This window comes from Eptesicus fuscus, chromosome 13 (assembly GCF_027574615.1).
Source record: "Eptesicus fuscus isolate TK198812 chromosome 13, DD_ASM_mEF_20220401, whole genome shotgun sequence".
Lineage (NCBI taxonomy): Eukaryota > Metazoa > Chordata > Mammalia > Chiroptera > Vespertilionidae > Eptesicus > Eptesicus fuscus.
The window spans coordinates 30,244,516-30,269,809 of record NC_072485.1 but is presented as its reverse complement, the minus strand read 5'-3'; the positions used below and the strand labels follow the sequence as shown (position 1 = coordinate 30,269,809).

At 40.5% G+C, this 25,294-nt stretch overlaps 1 protein-coding gene across 13 annotated transcripts in view; it reads right to left on the bottom strand.

Annotated features, from left to right (window-relative positions):
* Positions 1-6,649: 6,649 nt before the first annotated feature.
* PICALM (phosphatidylinositol binding clathrin assembly protein) overlaps positions 6,650-25,294 on the bottom strand; it is a 111,490-nt gene continuing 92,845 nt past the window's right edge. For 12 of the 13 annotated variants that reach the window (XM_028128473.2, XM_028128498.2, XM_028128476.2 and 9 more), the window contains 3 exons: positions 22,188-22,292; positions 9,871-9,973; positions 6,650-8,496 (listed from right to left, as the gene is read on the bottom strand). In XM_028128473.2, coding sequence (XP_027984274.1) covers positions 9,881-9,973; positions 22,188-22,292 — 198 coding nt within the window. In that variant the 3' untranslated portion in view covers positions 6,650-8,496; positions 9,871-9,880. The remainder of the gene's footprint in view (positions 8,497-9,870; positions 9,974-22,187; positions 22,293-25,294) is intronic. The other variant, XM_028128482.2, reaches the window with a different exon arrangement.

The window sequence follows — 25,294 nt, the reverse complement described above, 5'->3', positions numbered from 1 at the left end:
TTAACAACTACTCCTTTGTCTTGCGGGTCTCATAAACACAGCCTCATCGGTTTTCATAGTGAGGTGTTTGGGGGACCCATCCCTTGTATGGGAGTGTTAAAGGCTGAGTTGCTAAATGTGGGGTCCAAATCCTTCACCCCTTAGAAAAAAGCTGGAATTGGGGGTTTCCTCCCCATTGTGTGGTACTGTGGCGAAGGCAGGGCTTACGGCCAGAGTATGTCAGCTTTTCCTACCGATTCTGATGCATTTTCTCTCTCACCTGATGTGTGGGAGTCACTCAGCTGGCTTCTGGATTTCTATCAAAGGTTAACTGGTCCACGTGTAGCGTATATTCAGTGTGTTTGTCAGATGAGGGAAGTCCATTCTCAACACAGCCGCCTCAGTGGTCCTTCTACCAACAAGTCTTTAAAGAGTCCTCTGCCCAGCATTTGCAGTGGTGTCCCAGCTCAGACTGAAAGCCAAACTTCAGCAGGACCTGGCAAGCCCTGGCCCACTGCCACGGCTCTAACCACAGCTCCCACCAAGCTCCCCTCACCCACTCTGCTCCAGCCCCCTGGTATCCCTGCTGCTTCTCAGAGAAGTCAAGCACAGTCCCCTTTAGGATGTTGGGTCTTTCCTCTGCTTGTGTGGGAAGGGGAATCAGTTTCTGCATCTTCCCATCTTACTTCCTCACTTCATTCAAGTCTGTTCAAAAGTCACTTTATCAGAGGTCTTCCTTGATAAAGGGCCTAAACAAAATAGTACCATATTCTTACATCACTCTATCCTCTCACCCTTTTTCTTAGAGCACTCATCATGAGTCACAGAATAATTCATTGCCTACTCTCACAAGAAAATAAGCTCATGAAAGCAGAACCCTGTCTTACTGATTTTTGCACCTAAAACTCCTGGCTCCTAGAAGGCACTCCATGTGTTGAGTGGATGAACAAGGGAGAGTGACTTTACTTTCATCTTAAAAGCTCCCTTGGCCTATCCACCCTTTGCTTATTGTCCTTTACCTCTTTCAGTTCCTAGCCAAGCGTCTTGATACCACCACCATTCTCCCCATTCCTCAATTTCATGCAGCCTGGTTCCTGTCCCTGCCAATGCCTGGGTATGGCTAGGGTAAGTGTTAAGTTCTAACTGTTGGAGCCAATGATTAGGTTTGAATATTTCACTTGTGTTCACCATTCCCTACTTCATTTACCTTTTTTTCTTATTCTACAAAGAACAATTGCTGTGATGGGTATTCTTCTGCATAAAGTATTTTCTATAGTTTGGATTATTTTCGTTAGATTTCCAGAAGTGAGATTACAGGGCAAAGAATACAGATGTTTTAATGATTTTTTGAAAGGGCTGTCCAATTCACAATGTTCCTAAAAGTAATTATTTGCTAGTTTTCCCTTCCAGAGGTGTTAGGAATTGAACAGCAAAATAGGAAAAAAATACTGATGCAAAGGGGCAGAGAACTCAAGTTCTATTAAGAGGCAATGAAGAGAAAAAGCCTGAGCACAAGTTTCAATCATGGAGGTACAATAAACCCTGTATTTAACACTTTGATTTAATGGACAAAATTTCTAGTCTGTACGTCCTAACAACCTGTTAATTTTAAAATGCTTTACCCAAGATTTGCTTATGTACTGTAGGAGCTCCAATCCTGGGAGCACCATGCTGTCCTTTGCTAGTCCGAAAAAATCACGTGGGTGACCGGAGGGGAAAGACAAGCCTTTATAAATTACATCTGGGGAAGACTGGATGGCGGCCTGTTGGGGTGAGTTGCCACACTTGGCCAGGGTACGCTACAGGCATCTCTAGCAGAGGGGAGAGAGCCGGGTTGGGGAAGGCCTGCATGCAGACCGAGGACAAAGAGCCTGGTGAAGCTAGCTAGCAGTCGGGGACATGGGAAACACTCAGGTCAGTGCTGCTCTGCTCCTTGTGGCCGCTGCCAGGTGGACACTGTTCCACTGACTGGGAGGGGGAATTGGGCTATATCCTCGCTTGCCCCTACAGCTTGTAATTAACAGGTTATTTTTTATTCATTCGTCATTTTTAACCAATTTTAGCGAATAGGCCATATGTTGGAAAAGACACTGTAGTAATTTCACCGACATAGGTAGATATTACATATCTACAACTATAGTCTACATAATTAAATCCAAGAGTCACCACTTGTAAACAATGTTCGGTGAATGATTAGCACGTGACCACACTGCATCACACATGGTAACTGGTTCTGTTGCCCCGTGGGGTGACTTTCTGCAGCAGTCTTAACACAAGCCACCTGATGATGTTCCCACGTGCGCTAAGCCACGCCCCCTCCCCCTGTGCATTTGTTTACTCGGGTGACTAGTGAGTGCACGCATTTACTAGACCTAGTCATTATAAATTTAAAATTACAGTAATACATGTAGAAAACTTTTCTATGAAATTAAGCTTTTCATACATAATTTTAATTACACAAACGTGTCTAATAAGTAAAAACAGGTAAACTATTTTGTCAATTTTTTAACATATGCATTTGGAAAACCTACTTTATGACAGAGTTTCAGCTTTAACAGATACCCCCTCGACCGAATTAGTACGTTATATGGACGTTTTACGGCTGAGAAGGGTTGGAATTGTAGGCCTTTGACACTTGATAGGCAGTGAGCCACAGGCACAGGATTGAAGGGCAAGGGCTGGCGCCAAACACATGAATCCACTTGTGATGGATCACCCCACGCCCACCCTTCTCAGAAAGCAACACTTTGGGGGAAATTACCAGCATGGAAACTTTGGGAAACATGTATGTATGCTAAGGCTCGTAATAAAAAAAAAACCATGCCAAGAAGCTGCCTGAATGTGAAACTAAAAATGCCTTGTGGGTCCTCTGGTGTCCCATACGCACACCAGGACGAGATCTGGAGAGTTGCACTTACCTCCGAAATCTCAGGACGAACTCGCTCCTGGATGACCGACCGGGAAAGAAGCTGGTTCTCCTAGGCACCTGGGATCTGTATTTCTAGTCTTCAGTCAAGACTCCCTCCTCCCACTTCATTTCCAGACCAACCCTCCCGTGAGGAAGATGTCACTGGGCCACCATCCACAAGACACTACTGTTTCTCAATACCTAAACTACAGCACGATACGCTTGCTTACAGGAAAGGATTCCCAAGTGCAAAGACCCAGGTGTCCCGAGCACAAAAACCAACATGGTGGTGGGCAGCGTGCAAAAGGGCCGTGTGCCTAAAAGAACTTAATCACCCCACACCACCGCCTATAAACATAGAAGGCTCCTGCCAGAGTTGGGGAGATGTGATTAGCAGGTTATTTCCCTGGATAAACTTCCTAAAGGTGTAATTTCTGGATAAGGGTAGGAAATCTCAAAACTTCTTACAACTATGGTCAATCCCCCCCCACACACACACCCCCCTAAAGCTGTTACTGGCTTAATACCCCCTCAGCTTTAGATGAACAGTTCGTGCACTCTTGCCTGTGCTGTTATATATACAAATCCTCTACATCAGTCTATAGCACAGGGGTATGGGCAGACCCAGAGCCAGAGCCAGACCAGAGGCTCAGGAACACAGCTCAACCACTTAGTTGATCAAGATCACACAGTAGTGACTAACCTCTCCAGGCCTGTTTCCTCATCTATAAAACAGGCATAAAAAAGTGTCTCCGCCACACACTTGAGTAAGGAACAAATACACATATGAAGCACTAAGAATAGCATTACACTTGGAGAGCACTATTGTTTTCATTGAAAATTTTAGTTACTATTAAAGATGAACTTTTTTCTTGGTCATTAATATTTGTTCTTCAGTGAACTGGGGTTTTGGGTTATCATATCCTTCCCCCCTTTTCCTATTTGACTGAGATATAATCACCTATATTTTCCTCCTAATTCCCTACTTGTATCTCTTGAACCAATTTGGAATTTATCATAGTATATGATAAATTGGTATATGCTGGAGGGAATTCTGCCCCTTCTCCAAATGGATATATGTTACTAAAACGATAATTATTAAATAGTCCACCTTTTTAATACTTCTGATACCAGGTGTATGGGTTCTCCATATCAATCACAGAATAGCAGCTGGTGCTCTATAATTCTTACACCAACTAGAGTTAGCTCAGATGCCACTCCATATGTTCAAGGCTCAGTCCCACAGATGCTCCCCCACTCCCACTCTAGATGCCCATTCTAAGTCCAGGTTGTCACCTGTACTTTTGATTGACCAGCTATGCAGGGTTCCTATAACCCCCTTCTTGGATTCAGTTGTTTGCTAGAATGGCTCAGAGAATTCAGGGAACCACTTAGCACTTACCAGTTTACTATATAATAAAGGCTATGATAAAGGATACAGATCAACAGCCATATGAAGATATAATGGGTACAGCGTGGAAGAATCCCAAGTGCAGGAGTTTCTGTCCCTGTGAGTTAGGGTATACCACCCTCCTGACATGTGGATGTTCACCAACCCGGAAGCTCTCAAACCCCTTGTATTGTTCGTTTGTTTGTTTTTAATGTTTTTATTGCTTTTTTAGAGAGGAAGGGATAGAGGGTAGAAACATCGATGAGAAATATCATCCATCAGCTGTCTCCTGCATGCCTAGGGATCGATCCCACAGCCCAGGCATGTGGCCTGACCTGAATCCAACCAGTGACCTCTTGGTTAATGGGTCGATGCTCAACCACAGCGCCACACCAACCTGGCAATATTGGTATTTTTATGACAGTTTCACCGTGTAGGCATAATCAATCATTAACTCAGTCTTCAGTCCCTCCCCTTCCTGGTGGATGGGGTTGAGAAGGAAAGTTCCAAGCTTTTAATCATGGTTGGGTCTTTTTGGTGACCAGCCCCCATTCTAAAGCTATTCAGGAGCCTGACAAGTCACCTCATTACTATCACCCAGGAGATTCCCAGGGATTCAGGAGCGCTGTATCAAAAATAGTCAAATACAAGGACCAGAACAAAAGATGCTCCTGGTGCTCTGAACACTTAGGAAATTAGAAAAGTTTTAGGAGCTCTGTGTCAGGAACCTACTTTATGACAAAAATGATCATAAAAGAGATTTCGTTTTGTCTTTTAGAACAGCCACTAGGCTAGCTGGCAGAGCCAGGGTAGTGCGCTTCATGCTTCCATGTAGTGTTCTTGAAAGGCCAAGGAAATCAATGGTGAATTCTGCACACGAGTGCAGAAGCCTGAAGTCCAGGTGCACGAAGGGGAGTGGGGGCTGCTCCCTCCTCCTGATACTTCCTGCCCTCCAGTCCCAGTCAAGAGCAAGATAAGGCAACACTTGCTTATTGGTCATGCAGTACAGCTGCCAACTGCCCAGGCTCAAGGGAGACCGGAGGGGTGTCTGGCTGTAGAAGGCTCAGGCAGGGCGGGGTTTAGCTCCCTAGGAGATTCTTAGATAGCAATTCTTATCTCAAAACCAACTTTGAAATTAGCTTTTGTCACAGGTAAAGAAAATGAGATTTGAATAAGAACTTATTAGGAATCCAAGTTTCCATTTAACTTTCTCCTTGCTTTTCTCTATTTCTAGCTCTCTGCCTCAAGATAGTCATAGCTGCCCCAAAAGAAATACCATAGAGCTTTACACAATTTTTGACAATGTGGGTAGTTTCATACAGCACAAAAACCACACCTGTGTGCTACATCAATAACAATGGAACATTTACTAAGTGCTTATACCAGAATTAGACTAGAAATACCAGCTAGCAACTTAGAAAATACTTCCGATTGGTGACACACCAAATAGAATACTGCTTCTTAATAAGGGCAAGAAATTAGTTGTAGTTTTCTGAGACTGCATGAAGATGACATTGCAGCCTTTCCATTCAGAACCTGTTCAGACAGAATCCAACAGAGCTGGTCAGACCCACGGAAGGAGCAAGTGTGGCCAGAGAAAGTCCTAAGATAGTTGCGGAGACCACTGATGGAAGCGATGGCGCCATCTTTTCTGGAAGGTAAGAGTGAGCTATCAAGCTGAGTGCTGTGGCTCCTCATAATACTCTGTGATACATCAAACAATTTTGAAAATGATCGGGAAATGAGTATAGCTGCCTTCTGCTAGTAATCTTATCTTTTTCTGTAGCCACTACCAGCTTTGCTAGTTGGGTCATAAAATGGTGTGGACAGGTACAGGTTTATAACCTGGTTTAATTAGCATTCAACAGCTGATTTACCTCACCTGTTATATTTTGATTGAAGTTAACATAAGCATATGTTTTGTATCTTTCCTGGTCAGTAATGCATCAGAAAGGAGGCAGGAAATGTGATCCATAGGAGAAGATCATCTGTCTAGACCACAGAAGGAAATTCCCTTTTCAGTTTACACATTTGAATTAACAACAGCAGGTCACAGGCAAAACAATGAAACAGGAAACCAGACTTGACTCCTCGGCCTGTCAGCTCATTGATCTGAACAAGTTTCTTTTTTAGTTCCTGATTTTAATCTGTGATATGGGTAAAGTATGGACAATACAAAAGTTGTGTGAACTAAAAATAAGATGGAAACATTGACAAAGCATCTTCACAAACTGAAACATACTAACAAATATAAGGAAACATAAAAAGAACAAGCCACAGACTTCAAATGTAACACCTACTCAAACACCAGAAGAGATAAATAAAAATCTGTGATGTTAAGGAAGTTCACTTACAAAAGAGCAATTTCCCAATTAATATGAAAATGGTTTAATAATTATGAAACTTAAAAACTGGTCAAATTAACAAAGTATATTGATTAAAGGCTATTTTTTCCAACCACGGCAAATATAATGCAAACATTTATCAATGCACAAAGCTTTTAATCCTCTATTATGTATTCTGAATCCTACTTACTGTTCAATATGACACATGATACAGCCAGAAGTTTATTTGGCAGACATAACCACATGCATCAATATGTCAATGCTCAAAGCATTCTCTCCCTTGAACTTACCTGACCAAAGACATCTGATCAAAAGGCAAAAATGAAAATTTTTAAGTAGTTCAGTTTATCAGTTTAGAAGGTAACCAGAAGTACTAAGGTAAGTCTTTTTGGAAATTAAGTTAAAACAGGAATAAACTGTATTACATTCTATTAAATCAGCAAATATAATAACCTGCATATACTTTTATTAGCAAAAAAATGATGATAAAAAAAAAAATGAAAATGTACCTCAGACCGGAATAACATAAAAATTTTGTGGAAGCTGCATTTTATTTGAAAATCCACCCATTTTTGCTAACATACATTTTAATATTGTAAACAAAAATAGAATCTGCAAAGACAATGCAACAAGTATGCTTAAACTCATGTACAGAATTGCTTTCCTACAACAAACTTTCCTTCTTAAGGCCCCTCTCAACCCAAATGTTAAGATGTATTTACACAAAGCACCGATCAACAGTGCCGTTTGTTAACTAAACTCTTGGCTAGACATCAACTTTAAAGATATTATTTCCCCTTATTTAAAAGGTACATGATCATAACATGGCATGAGCCAAATAAAAGGTTCAAGGATTTTGTTCCCTTCCCTCCCCCCATAACACCTCCTAGAGTTTTACTGAAAAGAAGGAAAGTCTTGAAGTGAAAGCAATTCCTCACATTCATTTTGGAAAGGCCCTAATGTCAAATGGAAAATAATGACATGCCAAGCACAAAGCAGTAAAGATCCTTCCCGATGCACTAATGCTGAATTTAATGTAGTGCTTTTCCTAGTCAGTGAACTGTTCCCTTGCAAAATCCTAGGCACAGAGTTGACTATAAGAATTAATGCATTTATAATGCTTTCCTAAATCCCATAGAGACTGAAAATTCTTAAGTGATTCAGACCTATGGACTTGCCATAAAATATTTAGTGCTCTGTATGTCAGCTGAAAAGCATTCTGAATCAGATTCATTCTTGTGGATAAAAATCAAACATACTGTGTACATCCATACTCATTTTCATAAGGAGTTTTGATACAATATTAATGTTACGTAAATTGATAATCATAAATAAATACAAATACTTAAGGAATGTCTACTGCAAACTGAATATATAATTTTTTTAAAAAAGAAAAATTAACTTTAATTACTGTTTTTGTCAGGATTGGAGAAAAGAAAGATACTGCATAATTGAGAGTTATGATTTTGATCCCCCCAGAGTCCTGTTGCATTACAGTAAAGGACACAGCTCTTCCCTCCGGCAGCTTTTCCAAATACAAATTTTGCACTTTCCAAATAAGGGCTTTTCTTGGTAGGTTACTGATTATGGGTATTAATAGAAGTTGAAAGAACTGAAGGGTTAGTCACCAGAAAGACAGATCTTAGTCTGAAATCATGGCAATTCTTGGCTTTATAAACTGTATTAATACATTCTCCTATAGACTAGTCCCAATTTCCTTCATGGGCCTCCACTGTGTTACTGTAGCATTCTAATGGAAGAAGAGAGTTTAAGAGACAGCAGTTTGGATTTTGCTGCAAGTAAATATTTGCTGCTTGAGCACTTGTCTTTTTGAAATAGTTCCATTCTCTTCCATCTAGTTACATAAACTGTATCTGGAAAAAAAAAAAAGCGTGTAAGTTATTAATTCATTGTACTGTAGGATGTCTTCTCACAAATAAAACTGCTTTGTGACTTTTACCATTCAACTGGCTCAGAAGTATTCATAGCATGCTTATCACAAACCTCGATTATAAAACAAAGTATTATCAGTTTATCATGTGGCAGAACTCAATATCTGAAGCATAATTATAAATATCTTTCTAATTACTAAAAACCAAGGGGAAGAAGGCAAATGAACAATTTTTTCATAAGTTTAGAAAATCTCTCCATGAACACAAATATTCCATGTAAAATATTTTTTAGAAAAGCAAAAGTTGAAACATTATTTCCAAATGATATCATAAAATTAGAGATAGTTAAGGAGGATAGTAATATTATGCTTACTAAATCATTTCTTTACAATATAAATAAAAATCCGAAAGATCTACAAGGAAATACTTTTCAATTGGGTGTCATTGTTCACTCAGACCCTTCACTCATGATATCCATTAAGCTGCTCATCCAGAGAAGTAGAAGTACAAGTAAACTATTATCAAATCAGCAGAGTACAAACTTAAGATCTAGAAGGTATATCTGCACTGTGGGCCACAGCAGCAAGAACAAATTACACAGTCTTCTAGCAAAAACAGGTAGTATGGATCAAATGCACAAGCCTTCTATCAAAAAGGCCCCAAGGATTCACTTGCCCTTAACAAAAGTAAATAAATAATCCTATATAATAAAGAGCTAATATGCTAATTAGACCAGACGGCAGAATGACCTTTCGGAACGACCAGTGGGAGGGGCCGTGGGGCCGAGCACCTTGTACGAATTTTGTGCATTGGGCCTCTAGTACTAATATAAGCTGTTGTGTGTGTTTTTTGGGGGGATAGGAGGGGGGGGATTGTTACTATTTTTAGATGAAAAGGCATACATAAAAATATATCCCTTTAAAGAAACAGTTAAAATGAATCTTTCACACTAACCCTGGCCATTATGTTAAACCAACGATGCTCCCGATCAAGCTCTGAGCCGGTGTGTAAAAACGGTGTTGTTTGTTCTCTGTGATTCTATTAAACTGACTAAAACACCCAGTTTTTAAGGGTGGTATTTGTTCTCATCACCTGATGTGAGCAGTGGATGCTTACATATAAACATGAGAAATGGTCTTTTGATTTCATATCTCCTAATCATATTAAGGATATTTTCCAAAAGTTATTTGTCCCTTCTGTCCTATCTTGATCTATTTTTACTCTTCACCTAAAAAATAGAGGAAGAGAGGGAACCTAGAGTCCTTTAAAGAACTAAGGAGAAGAGTGAATGGAGCTTCATGTTGGATAAATTTTTTAAGTACTTAAGTCCCCATCTCCCCCAACAAGCAGCAATACCTAAAGTGATTTATAAGAAATCCTCCAAAGAGAGCTCTGCAAAAGGGTCCTTTCCTGAAGCTCTGTGAGGACTGTGACTGGAGGGGCTGGATGCTGCCGACAGCTGGGGGGAAGAAGACAGAGAGAGGGAAAGAAAAAAAGAGCTCAGAATGACAGAACATGAAAGCAGAAAATGTAATGAAAGAAGTGGTTTTTGTTTTGTCAACTTTAAATATAAAGGCAGCCTTTGTAGAAAATGAAATTCAAACAAAAATTTCAGTCACATGTCAAGCTAAAGGGCATCCAATGGCATGTATCTTTCAGAAAACAAATTTTGTTTCTGAAATTCCAAAGGAAGAAAGTCTTTTACCCAAAAAGGTCGATATAAGCTGACCCACGGTTAAGGTTTTTATGCTATACTAGAGGCCCGGTGCACAACATTCATGTACTGGGGAGTGGAGGGGGGGGTGATCCCTCAGCCCGGCCTACATCCTCTCACAGTCCAGGACCCCTTGGGGGATGTTTGACTGCCAGCTTAGTCCTGTTCCCCGCTGGCAGTTGGACATCCCCGAAGGGGTCCTTAGTGCTGCCTTGGAGATGGGAGAGGTTCCCGCCACTGCAGCTACGCTTGCCAGCAGTGAGCCTGGCTTCTGGCTGAGAGGCACTCCTGCTGTGGGAGTGCACTGACCACCAGGGGGCAGCTCCTGCATTGAACGTCTGCCCCCTGGTGGTCAGTGCGTGTCATAACCGGTCCTTCCGCCGTTCGGTCAATTTGCTTATCACCCTTTTATTATATAGGATGTGCATCGGAGAGTGGGAAGAAGTACATAATTGTGTTGTTGTTGTTTATAAATGAGGGAAGATGGCTTCCTGTGTCCAGTCTGTCTGTCAAAAGCTATGCAAACTCTGACCTAGTCCAGATCCAACATATCAAGCTGCAATAGTCTTTCCTTCCTTCTTCGCAGGACATGCAAAGTCCTGTCCTCAGTGCTCACACTATTTGCACATAGAGTTGGATCCTGCCTGATACCTAGACAGGGTGGAGCTGATGTGTACACTCTGGGAATGGAAAGTGATCTTAGAGGTCACCTAGTCTAACTGCCCAGAATTCAGGAAATTAAAGATTTTTTTATTCTGCTTCCTGCTTAAATATGTTTGGTTGATTCTTGGGAATTTTCTTCTATCATTTAATTTGAATATATGGTAAGGCAAGTAGACTGTTGAACTCAAAAACATCAGCTTAGCTATTCCCTCAAAGAAAGATAGTTCCTGAGGAGCCAAGATGTTCATTTTCATACATGTATCTTCTTCACTGAGCCTACATTTAGAGTATTCAAACCAGACATGAGCCATTTTAGTTCAGAACAAACTTGTAACTTTTCCCCTCCCCTTGCATGAGATTGCAGAGTCATGTAAGTACAGAGCAATTATAAAATGAGCTGTCCTTTTTATGGGAGTTCAATTGCGTATTAAATCAAAGTTGATTAAATGAAAAGTTTCAATTCATACTTCAACACTCAAATCCTATAAAGGATTTCATGATCCCAAATCTGTCTTTATTGGCTCAAAGTGATCTCATTTCTACCTTTTCTTCTTTCTTCTTCTTCTTCTTCTTTTTTTTTTAAAGAAAAACACTACAGAGAATAAATAGCCAATGAGTTTCAGCAAACACTATATCACAAGTATATGCAATGTGCTGTTTTGGATGCCAAGATAAATTGGTAGGCTTAGAAAACACTGTCAGTTTTATCAGTGGTTGAGTCATTTTCCTAATTCATACCTTGTTCTCAGAAATAAATGTTCAAAAACAATGGAAAAGATGATGGAATTACACAAGCAGCTACAGATGGGAGGACACGGAAGCATGTCTGGGTTTGGGGATTCAAATATCATTCATACAGAGACAGATTAAGGTACAACTTAATTAGAAAGATGTCTCCTACGTCCCCTTTAGACCAGCCATGGATAACTAATCAGAGACTGGTGATCATCAGTCACTGAACTGGAGGGAGTCTAAGATTTACTGGATTTTTCTCCAAAACAAATTTTCTCTTTTAAAATAACAACAAAAACCCTGCTTATTGCAGTTAGATAGCATTCAAAGTCACAAGTCTCCTATGACAGCCCCACGCTAACGTGTCTTCTTAAACCACATGTTTTCATGAGAGCAGCAGTCCGAAGACCTGATAAAGCCCCTGAAGAATATGATCAAAGGGAACACTTTTATTCATCTCAATGTATAAGCATACAGGTAGAGAGAATTCCTAGAGGCTTACAAATAATGATGAAGAGGATCAATTTTCCTTGGGAGAAAACGTGCTAATTTCTAACTATACTTCTACTATTTCTTAAATTGGTAAAATAATTAGACGTACGTCTCACACCTATAAATATGTAGCTAAATTAAAACATGAGAAAATAAAACTTAATATTCCTGCAGTAAGTTTTGTATCATCATTACCCATCTGAAGCAGGCGAGGCTGTGGCCCAGACTGATTAGGCTGACTGCAGAGAGCATCAAGGACAGAGCCATGCAGCAACCCTGGACCATCTGGTACCACTCGTTCCGGCACATGTACCAAAGCATAGGCACACCATGCATGGGTGAGAAAGCAGTCAGCTCAGAGAGTAAATGAGAAAAGAAGAAAAGGAAAGTGGGAAGAACAAAGAACATAAAGGGTCAAACAAGGATCCTGTTGGATAAGAAGAAGCAGGATTTAAAGAGCCTGAGAAAGTGCCTAATCCTGGCTCTTTTATAAAATGGGATTTAGAATATATACACCCAACACACTTTAACCATTTTATGGTATCTTGAGAATGAAATACACATCAAGAAACCAGCACATTGCTTTCTGCTTTCTTAAATATTAGTTCAACCTTCCCAACCACCTTCAACCAAATGCTCATCTATCTATCTATATAAAAGCCTAATATGCAAATCATCCCTATGGGAGACCGATCGCTCGCTATGACATGCGCTGACCACCAGGGGGTGGCGTGGAATGAAGGGAGGCCCCAGCAAGCAGCCTGAAGGCCCAGATCAGCCCTGATCACCAGCCAGGCCTAGGGACCCTACCCATGCACAAATTTCGTGCACCGGGCCTCTAGTTTTACTATAAGCAGCCCAGCTCAACTGCCATCGAGGCTGTGCTGCTCTTGCACTGTGTTCTCAACACTCTGTGTTTCTTTGATAAGGGTTCTTATTCTACCATCAACCAGTCACTGTGCTTCCACATTATCATCACATTTAGGCTTCTCAGATGGAGGAAATAGATTTTACCTCTTGTTCAGCAACAAGCAGTGACTTTTACAGTAAGCAATCTATAACATGTTTAAAAAGAAGTTCTTTTTGTGAAAATAAGCTCTGTATAAATATAGTCTCCAAAGTGGGATATTAGAAGAAAATATTAGAATTCCTGTTTTTACCCTTTTAAAATTTCTATTTTTTTAACATGTTTTTAATGCATCTAATATATACATATACTGAGGGTACATGTTTAAAGAATATTTTCATGATACCGCTGTGCAATCAAAACATTTAGAAATAATGGCTCTACTGCACTAGCCACTTTGGCTCAGTGGACAGAGCGTCGGCATGCAGACTGAAAGGTCTGGGGTTTGATTCTGGTCTAGGGCACGTACCTTGGTTGCAAGCTTGACCCCCAGCCCCAGTCAGGGTGCATGTGGGAGGCAACCAATCGATGTGTCTCTTTCACATCAATGTTTCTTTCCCTGTCTCTCCCCCTCCCTTCCACTCTCTCTAAAAATCAATGGAAAAATATCCTCGGTGAGGATTAGCAAAAATAAAAAAAAATAATGGCTTTACTTAATAGGATTCTGCAGAGACATTAGCTGTAAAACTGAGTCATGGAATAGTAGGTTGTTTTCTGATAATGTTTAGAACATGGCCAGGCCACTGGTGGTGCATCTGAATGCACTTGCATAGGGATATACACTGAATGGCCAGATTATTATGATCTCTGAACACATAATAATCTGGCCACTCAGTGTATATCCTATATAATAAAAGGCTAATATGCAAATTGTCCCCTCGACCAGGAGTTGGACCAGCAGGCAGGCTGGCCAACTGCCCATGTCCCCTCCCCCTGGCCAGGCTGGCCAGACCTCACCCATGCACGAATTCATGCACCGGGCCTCTAATACATATATCTACTCTAATAAAAGAGAAAAATGCTAATTCACCATACCTCTGCTATGCCCACAGCCAATCAGGAGTGATATGCAAATTAACCCAGCAAAGATGGAGGGTAAATTTGCATACGCAGGCGGTGCAGGCAGTGCCCTATGCCGCCGGCGGGATCCAAGCCGCCTGCATGGGTCCAAGCTGCCCGCCACCCCGCCACCTGCCCGGGTCCAAGCTGTGATCGCGATGCCTGCCCAGGTCCAAGCCGCCCCACGATCACGGGGCGAAGAGCCCAGGCCGAGCCACCCCACGATCACGGGGCGAAGAGCCCAGGCCAAGCCGCCCTGCGATCACGGGGCGAAGAGCCCAGGTCCAAGCCGCCCCGTGATTGCGGGGCGAACAGGCCAGGCCGAGCTGCCCCGCGATCACGGGGCGAAGAGCCCAGGCCGAGCCACCCCACGCTCACGGGGCGAAGAGCCCAGGTCCAAGCCGCCCCGTGATCACTGGGCGAACAGGCCAGGCTGAGTCGCCCTGCGATCACGGGCGAAGAGCCCAGGCCAAGCTGACCTGCGATCATGGGGCAAACAGGCCAGGCCCAGCCACCCCGCGATCATGGGGCGAACAGGCCAGGCAGAGCCTGGCCAAGCTGCCTGCAATCCCAGGTGAAGAAGCCAATCCGCTGACCAACCTGCGCTAGGGACCTGTTCGGGCGAGTGGTGCGGAGTACAGCGCCTCTAGCCTGTAGCCATGGGAAGTCTCCCTCTCCCCAGAGTTAGGAGCACCAGCCCAGGTCTACCCAGCGGCCTGGTCCTGACTGTGGGGGTGAGTTCCTGCAGGCTGGGGTTTGATCCCCACGCATTAGCAGTAGGAGACCAGTGCCTTTGTTATTGCTGTGTGTCTGGGTTTTAATTGGACAAATGCCCAGCGGTCCCGGTTGCCAGCTTAGCAAAATCTTTTAGGAGGAGAATTCTGTCTGGGTTTCTTCAAATTCCCTCAGCCCCTACCCACCCCTCTGTGAAGGCAAAGAACAAGTGAGACCCTTAAATAAAAATCAGAGGTCTCCAGCAACGGTGGGCCTCTCTCATCACAGTCATTTGGACTGGATGGCATTTGAGTATTTATCTAGGCACCATGACAGAGAAACACAAGCTCAAGTCATGATCTCTGCCCTTAAAATATTCACAATCTTATTAGAGCGAGTGGATGATAAAAGCACAGTAATAACATCAGAATGTAAGGCAACAATACAGAGAGGAACAGAGGCAATTGCTAGGATGATTTTCCAATAATTAGGACAAAGAGTATGTGCTATGAATTAAATTTAAAAAAATGTGTGGAAGTAGCTGCTTCATGAGTATGGCATCCCTTCTATTTTAAAGGAAGCTGAGTTCCACATGAACTGTGTACTATGCTATGATATCTGAGGCACAGGACAAGGGAGGCCCTAAGTGTACGATTCTTTGATATTTGAGTCATTCTTTATTGTTCAATGTAATTTATTTCTGTACGCCTCAGTTTTGTAATAATTAAATTACTAGAATAATACATCTTGCTATAAAATATTACTAGAAGATCAAATGATCAGGTGACATTTATTGTTATCTTCTATAAATGAACACAATTTCTGGTATGCTAAAGTGATAGGTATTATAGAAATATTCAGATAGAGAGATCTACAGGCTTGATTACAAGTGAGGCTTACTATCACAACCCAAATTTATTGCTTAAAAAAAAAAGCAGGGAGCCAACTAGAAACTGAACCAAATATAAGCCCTTGAAGGGCAAATGTAAATTGGATAAGCTTTGCTATTACAAGAGCAAGAAGAAAAAATTCAGATGCAAGAATGAAAACCACATTGCATCCACTCTAAGTAGCTGTTAAAGAAAAAGAATGGTATACTATGAAAATACTTAATACAGATTGTAAAGTCATCATTTATAAAAGGGGGAAGTGCCCTGAAAGACAGACACACGGAGGATGCCATGTGACAGAGGAAGAGGTTGAAGTGTTGCAGCTATAAACCAAGGAATAAGTGGGGCTCCCAAAAGCTGGAAGAGAAAAGAAAGGATCCTCCTTGGAGAGCATGGCCCTTGTTTTTGGACTTCTAACCTCGCAGAACTTGAAAGAATAAATTTTTATTGTTTTAGGTCGTTGAGTTTGTGGTACACTTTGTTACAGCAACCCTAGGACACTAATAACAGATCCAAATGCAGATCTGCTGATTCCAAGGTTGGTGCTTTGTTTCCTCTCAAAAATCTGCAATCTCAATTAATTTCAACTCAGCCAGAATTTATGGCTGTATTTAACATACTGGAAAAACTTCTAAAAAGAGACTTCTCTACTAAATGTTACACAGTCAATATAGCCCTGTGCTTTCTACACACAAAATGCTCTACATGGTCATCATGTTCATCATGAAGATTTTGTAGAACTTCACAGTCACCCAAGATTTTACAAATACGTTCTGGTTTTTTAGCTTTTAGAAAAAACATCCTCAGCAAAACTACCATTAAAATAGTCTTATTCTAACAGGTTGTCTTATTAACTATAGTGATCACTAAATAGGACTCCTCAAATTTTAGCTTTGACTAACTGTGGTGTACGTTGGGGACTCCAGAACCATTCTCAGCTATGACACTAAATTCCAATCCTAAAGTAAATTCCCTCATGCTATCTTCTACTAGGTAAGGCTGAATGAGCACAACACACTGCTGACAGAGCAAAAGGCCTTCACAGAAATACAGCTGGGCACTGCCAACACCCACAATTAACACACCAAGAAAGTGGGGGGAAAACCTCACAAAACTAGCCTGAAAGCAAAGACAGCCATTAGTTCTTACACACAAGAAAGTCATTAGAAAGGCCATTTTTTTAAGACTCAAATTATTCCAATATCTAAAGCCAACAACAGTACCCCTATTTAGAAGGGTAAAAAGTGAGTACAACAAACCATTGTTTCCTTTTAGACACTTAACTGATGTCAGACTTACTTAAAATTGGCTATTACAAACAAAAACACAACCGCCATTTTGTATCTTTAGCCTTATCTTCCATTATCAAAACTGGCAATCTCCCATTAAAAAACACCCAATACCAATCAAGAAACATATAAAACTTTTAATGTGCTTATTTAAAAAATTAAATGACCAAATCTAACACTCTATGGTTTTCACACTGCTTTTGGAAAATAGACTGGTGAGGAATCACTGTGAGTTTCTCATACAAGTAAGGGATAAGAATATAACCAGCACAACCACCCTACCCTGCAAGGATCTTCAACATCTATACTGCCTTATAAGCATTCCTCTTAAACATGTTACTTCACATCACAGTGACTTTCAAAAGAAACTAAAACTAAGCACCAGGAAGAGAAGGTGTAAGAATCCCCATTCTCTGCAAGTTAATAAACAGACCCACTAGTAATCTGCAACTGCCAATCAAAAAGTGAGCAAAACTGTGAGGAAGCAAAAAGGGGAAAAAAGCTTTAACTACAGAGATCTAGTATTTTCCATGTAGTCAAACACCTAGGAAGATTCACTAATGTACTTTTTCTTTTTAAAAAGCACAATGTTAGGCATGAAATAGAAGAACTTAATACCCTTCTTTAAGCAACTAGCTGTTACAAATATATGAAAAATAAAGAATAAGCCAGCATAAAAAATGGGGACAAAAGGGCTGAGTGTACAGAAAGGCATAATTTCAATAATACAGTGTTGTCTATTAAATTAAAGTTATAATAAAAACAATTTCCTAAAGAACAGAACAAACTTTCTCACTAGCAAGCACTAACACAGCACTTAAGAGTAACCTAGATAATAATGTAGATCACAAAGTACAATGTTTGGAATGCTCACTAAATAAATAGCAAGAAGATAAACATATCTGGGAGGGCTAAAGTACTCTCAAAAATATTAATTTGATTTTAAGAGTAAGTAAGGAAGAAAACAGGAGCTGTAAGTTATTCCCTAGGAGAGGAATGGCTTCTAAAACATTTCAAGAAACAGGGAAAGATTTTTGGCAATAGCTATAGAAGTGGGATTTGATTAAAAGATATTACTTTGATGTGATTTCATTTTATATGCAAACTACCATTTATTTTATAATGTACAGAGAGATGTCCTCTGCCCTCAAAGAATTTTGAATCTAATTGCAAAAATAGAGCAAAATGAGAAAAACTAAAAAGTAATTCATTAAGAAAAAATTATTTTGGTTCTAGCTAGCACTGAATGGACAAAATTAATCCAAGGAACTGGCTAAAAATCATTAATAACTAATATATGAGAAAATCTCACCTACTTTAAAGACAGTTTAATTTTAAAATTATTAAAAATATTTAATCATGAAATTAAAGGTGTCTTCATTCCTCAGGTGACAGTCATCTAACATTTTAGCTTACAGTAGCTATTAGCCAATAAGTTAAAGCAATTTTGAAGACTGCTATATTTTCGATGGTTATAAGTGAATGAAAACAGTAAGTTATACGATGGAAAAGTTGTTTTTCAATCAGATCTACTTGTTTGACAAATAATATTCAAAACCTCTTATGAGTCGGGTACCGTTCTAGGAACCAGGGACACAGAACTAAACAAGCCACATAGAAGCCTGCCTCTAAAAGGCTTACAATCTAGTATCAGGGTTTCTTGCTAGATTGGATGGATGGATGGATGGATGTGCAGACAGACAGACAGATATCAGGTAGTAGTAAGTTCTATAAAGAAAAATAATGCAGAATAAGGAAAAGAACTTCAGATCTCAGAAAGTCTGGAAAGAAACAAGAGATGAGCAGAGAATGCATAAAGAATATATTCTGTTTACTCATTATTATTCTTACAAGAGACTTTGTGAGGTAGTTTTAACACATAAGGAAAACTGAGGGGAAGTCTCATATGTTCAGTTATATTTAGATTCACTTCCTTAGATTTTTGAATGTAGAGGTAAGATGCTACAAATACTACCTATAAGGTTATTCAAGTATCTAGGTAATTGATTAAATTAGAAAGGCAAGGAACACAGGGAGACTTGGAAAATAAACACAGGAGAGAGGTTCAAATCCAGGTGAAAACTGGAGACCACACGAAGGGTGGATCTAATGATAGCAGAGAAACAATTAGTGGGACTATCTGATAAAATACATGGAGAAGAAAGGGAGTAAAGGAATTCAAAGTAACATTAAAAGGTTCAAGATTCTAACTTTCAATTGATTTAAATGACTACTGTGAGGAGAGCAAAGCCTTTTGAGCCACTTCACTGGCACCAGATATTCTCTTTTTCTAATTATCAATTTGATTCCTTCATGTGCTCTTTCAATCAATAATATTTAGCATTAAGTACTCACTTCAAATTTGACTTCTCAACTAAAAACTGACTAATGTTCTCATTCTGTTCTACTGTGACATAAAGTAATTAGGAAAAGGCAATATCTCTCATGGTTTCTTTTCATGCACATGGAAATTCTTGCACTTTTTTGGTGTTACTCAGTAAGTTATGTGGATTTTAGAGGCAAAAGGATATAAAAACTTGGGTTAAGGCAGATGCTAGAGGGTCAGCTATTTTTTTAAAGGTAGAGTTTTATGACGATTTCTTTTTAAAACTGTATTAAAAAGATTAGCAAAACTAATTTAAATGTTTCGAGGTTGATGGTATTATCCAAAATTGAAGAGAATGTTCTTTTTTAAAAAAATATATTCTATTGATTTTTTACAGAGAGGAAGGGAGAGGGATAGAGAGAAACATCAATGAGAGAGAAACATTGATCAGCTGCCTCCTGTACACCTCCTAATGGGGATGTGCCCGTAACCAAGGTACATGCCCTTGACCTGAATTGAACCTGGGACCTTTCAGTCCACAGGCCGATGCTCTAAGCACTGAGCAAAACAGGTTAGGGCAGAGAATGTTCTTGACAATTATAGTAGTTACAGTCTTAATGCAGTTTATAATCTAGAAGGAAACCCAAGGAATCTGCAGAGTGGTTCTGACAAAAGGAAGACAGTGCTCTGAAGGGGCCATATATAGCTATAAGCTCAGTCCTATATTGATAAGGCAGTGTAGCACCAACGAGCATTGGACGAGGATCAGGGATTCCTGGGGATAAGTTGAATTTCACTAGTCATTCAGTTGAAGAATCTTTCCAAGTTTCAACTTTTTATATCTATAAAACAAGATGGTGATACTAGGTCCATCTATCTATCTTAAAGATTTTTTGAGAATAAGATAATTATTCTGTTTCTGAGACAGGAGCTTGCAAAACAACACCCAGACTGGGTGCAGAGTTAAGACACACATCAGGAAAAAACTTCTGTAGCCAGCAATTTCTGGTAAATTTATAGCTCTGGACTACAGTGTGTGTTTTTTCCCTTAAATACATTTAGTCTCTGACAGTGATAAGATCCACATAACTCACTGAAACACCAAAAAACCCCAACAAATTAATTGTTTACAATAAATGATATATACCTGAAGATAAAAGAACAAAGAAAAACATAATCTCAAGAAACATCTACATAAATACTTAGGAAAATCATCAACATCTTAAAAGATTATCAAAATCTAGTTTGTTTCTTTAGCAAATTATGCCAGCATTTAAAAGTACTGCTGGTAAGCCCTGGCCAGTGTGTGCAGTGCATACAGCATTGGTTCCCATTCTGAAGGATTGCTGATTCGATTTCTGGGCAAGTACCTGGGTTGCAGATACAATCCCGGCCCCAGTCCGGGCACATACGGGAGGCAACTAATTGATTTGTCTCTCTCACATCAATGTTTCTCTCTCTCTCTCTCTCTCTCCCCTCCCCCTTCTACTCTCTCTAAAAATCAATGGAAAAAATATCCTCAGGTGATGATTAATAACAAAAAAAGTATTGCTAGTAAAAGACAGAATAGAAAAAAATTCATACATACCCATAACCCATTTTGTTTAAAAGATGCATAAAGCCCTAACTGGTTTGGCTCAGTGGCTAGAGTGTCGGCCTACGGACCAAAGGTTCTCAGGTTCGATTCTGGTCGAGGGTATGTACCTCGGTTGTAGGCTCCTCCCCGGCCCAGGCCCTGGTCAGGGTTTGTGTAGGAGGCAACCAATCAATGTGTTTCTCTCACACCGATATTTCTCTTTGTCTTTCCCTCTCTTCCACTCTCTCTAAAAATCAATGAAAAAATATCTTTAGGTGAGGATTAAAATGAATAATAATAAAAAAAAAAACACACACACACAATGATCTTAGAGATAAATTCAGATGACTTTTAAAAAATTAACTGAGTTATAAAAGAGTAATTACTGCATCAATTACCCTGACTTCCAGGTGTAAAGTACTTAACTGACTAAGGAACAGGAAGAAAAGGTCACTGTAACATAAAAGAAGAGGCATCTGGGCAAACATATGAGTTGCAAAGAACATGGATTTTATCTCTTAATAAGAACTAAATTCAAAATCTACTCCCAGTTACTGGTACTCCTTGAGATGCCAATTTATTAAAATGAGTTCAATACTCAAAAAGTCTGAAAAAAGTGCCTGGCCGGTGAGGCTCGGTTGTTGAGGTTTGATTCCCAGTCAAGGCACATGCCCAGTTTGTGGGCTGGATCCCCAATGGGGGTTATGCAGAAGGCAGTCCATCAATGTTTCTCTCTCATTGATGCTTCCATCTCTCTATCCCTCTCCCTTCCTCTCTCTAAAATCAATAAAATTTAAAAAGGCTGAAAATGAAAGGATCTCCTAATGCTTCACTAGACTATGAAATACATGAGACTAGATTCAGACTGGATCAACACCAACTAATTCTGGCAATGTAACACTATATGCACTGGCAAGTGTAAAACTACGTGCATCCAGTGGAAAAAGAATAACAAGTCCATTACCAACTGCACTGGCACTCCAAATGCCAAGGCAGTGGAGCTCTGAGGTCAAAGTTTTCAGGGTTCACGAAAGAGATCATGCCAGAATCATGAACAGAAAGTAGGTTCCTTACCCTCAGAAAAACTGTCCTCTAGATTCATCAACAGTAAGTTATCAAGAATTTTCCATCTTTAATATTTATAATCTGTTTGTTCTTTCCTTCCAAATAATCAATAATCCTAAAAGCTCTTGGATGAGAAAGATATAAAGCAATAACTTTTCTCAAGTTGTATGAAAGAACATTTTTAGCACTGTGTTCCTTCCACACCAAGCACATCAAAACAATTACATGTAGCACATTAATTAATACCTGTGCTCCTGATACAGGGCCAAAGGGGTTTGGTGGTCTCATGACAGGCTGGTTGTATATTAAGGTTGGTTGTGTCATTACAGGTACACTTCCCATTTGAGGAGGCTGAAAAATAGAAAAATACCAAGTTAAAGAATGCAGCTCACATCTCCCTTATTATAAAACTAGAGGCCCGATGTACGAAATTCCTGCAAGAGTAGGCCTCCCCAGCCCCAGCTACCTCAGCTCTCGCGGGCCCAACTGCCTTGTGGCTCCGCAGCCCCACCCACTGGTCGTTCCGCTGTCCAGTCTAATTAGCATATTAGCTCTTTATTATATAGGATAAGTAAACAAGAAGGATAACAGGGAGGAAAACTACTACTACTTTTGCTTTAATTCAAAGGAAAAATTCCTGTAAATGCAAATAAGACTGACAGCTAAAATTTTAAGAGGATTTAGTTTTGTATGGAAAGTCTTTAATGTGCCCATTTTTAAAGCCTGTATAAAAGCTTAGGTTTTTCTATACAATGAGTAGTAAAATTTAAACCTTATGACAGTACACCAGACAAAATAATTTAGACCAAAAATTTTTCAAATTTTCCAGCTTCATATATAGAGAAACTTATAACTGTAAAATGACTAAGACAGTTCAAAGTAACTGCCTGTGTATATCAAATCAAATTCTTATGCCATCATGCACAGCTGATTCTTTGAAGAGTTACTCTCTGTGGTTTTTTCATTTTATTTGAGACATTTTAAGAAAGAAGAATCAAGAAGAAGCTTAATTAATACACAGAGAGTTTAGTTCATTATTGACTAACTGAAAATATAATCTCAACTGACCATCTCTTGCTTTAAAAATTACCACTCCAAAAACAAAACAAACAAAACAAAACAAAACACCACTCCAGCACAGCTACGATGGCTCAATGGTTGAGTGTTGCCCCATGAACCAGGAGGTCACAGTTCGATTCCTGGTCAGGGAACATGTCTGGTTTGAGGGCTAGATCCCTAGTGTGGGTTGTGCAGGAGGCAGCTGATCAATGATTCTCTCTCATCATTGATGGTTCTCTCTCTCCCTTCCTCTCTGAAATCAATAAAAATATATAGATATTAGAGGCACAGTGCATGAAATTCATGCACTGAGGGGGGGGGGGCAGGTGTCCCTCAGCCCAGCCTGCACCCTCTCACAGTCCAGGAGTCCTCGGGGGATGTCCGACTGCCGGCTTAGACCCGCTTCTCGGAGGGAATGGGCCTAAGCCGGCAGTCGCACATCCTTAGTGCTGCCGTGGAGGCAGGAGAGGCTCCTGCCATTGCTGCTGTGCTCATCAGCCTTGAAGCCCAGCTTCTGGCTGAGCGGCGCTCCCCCTGTGGGAGTGCACTGACCACCAGGGGGCAGCTCCTGCGTTGAGTGTCTCCCCCCTGGTGGTCAGTGCGCATCATAGCAACTGGTCGTTCTGCCATTTGGTTGATTTGCATATTAGCCTTTTATTATATAGGATATTTAAAATTACTGCTACATGCCCTAGCTGGTTTGGTTCAGTGGATAGAACGTTGGCCTGCAGACCGAAGGGTCCCGGGTTCAATTCTGGTCAAAGGCACATACCTCAGTTGCAGGCTCCTCCCCGGCCCAGGCCCTGGTCAGGGCGCGTGCAGAAGGCAACCAATTGATGTGTTTCCCTCACATCAATATTTGTGTCTGTCTTTCCCTCTCTCTGCCACTCTTTCTCTCTACACACACACACACACACACACACACACACACACAAAATCGATGGAAAAATATCCTCAGGTGAGGATTATAAAAAAAAAAAATAACCACAAAACTTAATACTCCATGGTATAAAATTAACATAATCAGTGACAAACTAGAGCACATAAACCACTGTATTATTTGGTTAAAATGCAATATAATCTTATCTTTCTATAACTTCTATTTAACCTTTCAAGTAGACTCTTATTTATAGAAACTACACTTTTATTGCCTGAGTTTTTGTACAGACTCCTTTTTTTATGTAATGACCATCAATCCGAAAGCTGTGAAATTTCTTCATATGCAGGAAAAGACCTACTTCCAGAAGATGTAAATGAAAAAGTAGCACAAGCACCACCATAGCAATACCAAGGGATGTAGTGCTGTCTCCTATTAGCAACAGTTCCTCAAACATGCACAGGGGGTTGAAGCAACTACCTCCATTTCTTATCTAAGTGAGTTTATATATGAAGAGAGTTAGAGGAGAATAAGGGCAGTCTAGAATGTAGATTATGGCCAGCTTAAAGTTAGAGAGCAGTTTTTGTACTATACCAACCACTGTCATAGGACAATTTCTCTGGCTTTTATTAGACTAATTTTACCTCTACATAATTCAAGAACTATTCATTCTTCCCTTCCCCTACAGTATTAAGCTCTAAGACTTCAGTGGTCACAGCAACAAAGACTTGGAGTTAATATTAATGTTTGAGTTTGTAATGAAGTATAAAATACCTAGCAAAGTTATGATGAAAAATAAGCCACTAATACTGTGAATGTTAATAAATGATATCTGTTGTATGACTATTCTACAAATACTTATGAAACCAATGAACGCTGTGGTGCACACAAGGTTCTGTGTTAGGCACTAAGGGTTATGGGTGGCAATAAGTTCTTTTTTGCAATTACATTTGTAATAAAAACATGCTAAATATGAATCAACCTACTTTTAAAAAGCAGTGTATACAAAAACGACAGGCCCGGTGCACAAATCCACGCATCAGTGGAGTCCCTCAGCCTGGCCTGCGGGATTGATCTGAAACCAGCTCTCCGACATCCCCTGAGGGGTCCCAGATTGTGGATTGTGAGAGGGTGCAGGCCAGGCTGAGGGATCCCACCGGTGCACAATCAGGGCCAGGGAGGGACGTGGGAGGTTGGCCAGCTGGGAGGGACCGCAGGAGGGCTCCAAGATGTGTCCAGCCCGTCTCACTCAGTCCTGATAGGCCGGACCCCAGAAGCAAGCTAACCTACCGGTCGGAGCGTCTGCCCCCAGGTGGTCAGTGCATGTCATAGCGACTGGTCGACCGGTCAACTGCCTGCCCCCTGGTGGTCAGTGCACGTCAAAGCGAGCGGTTGAGCGGCCTTTGCATATCATTAG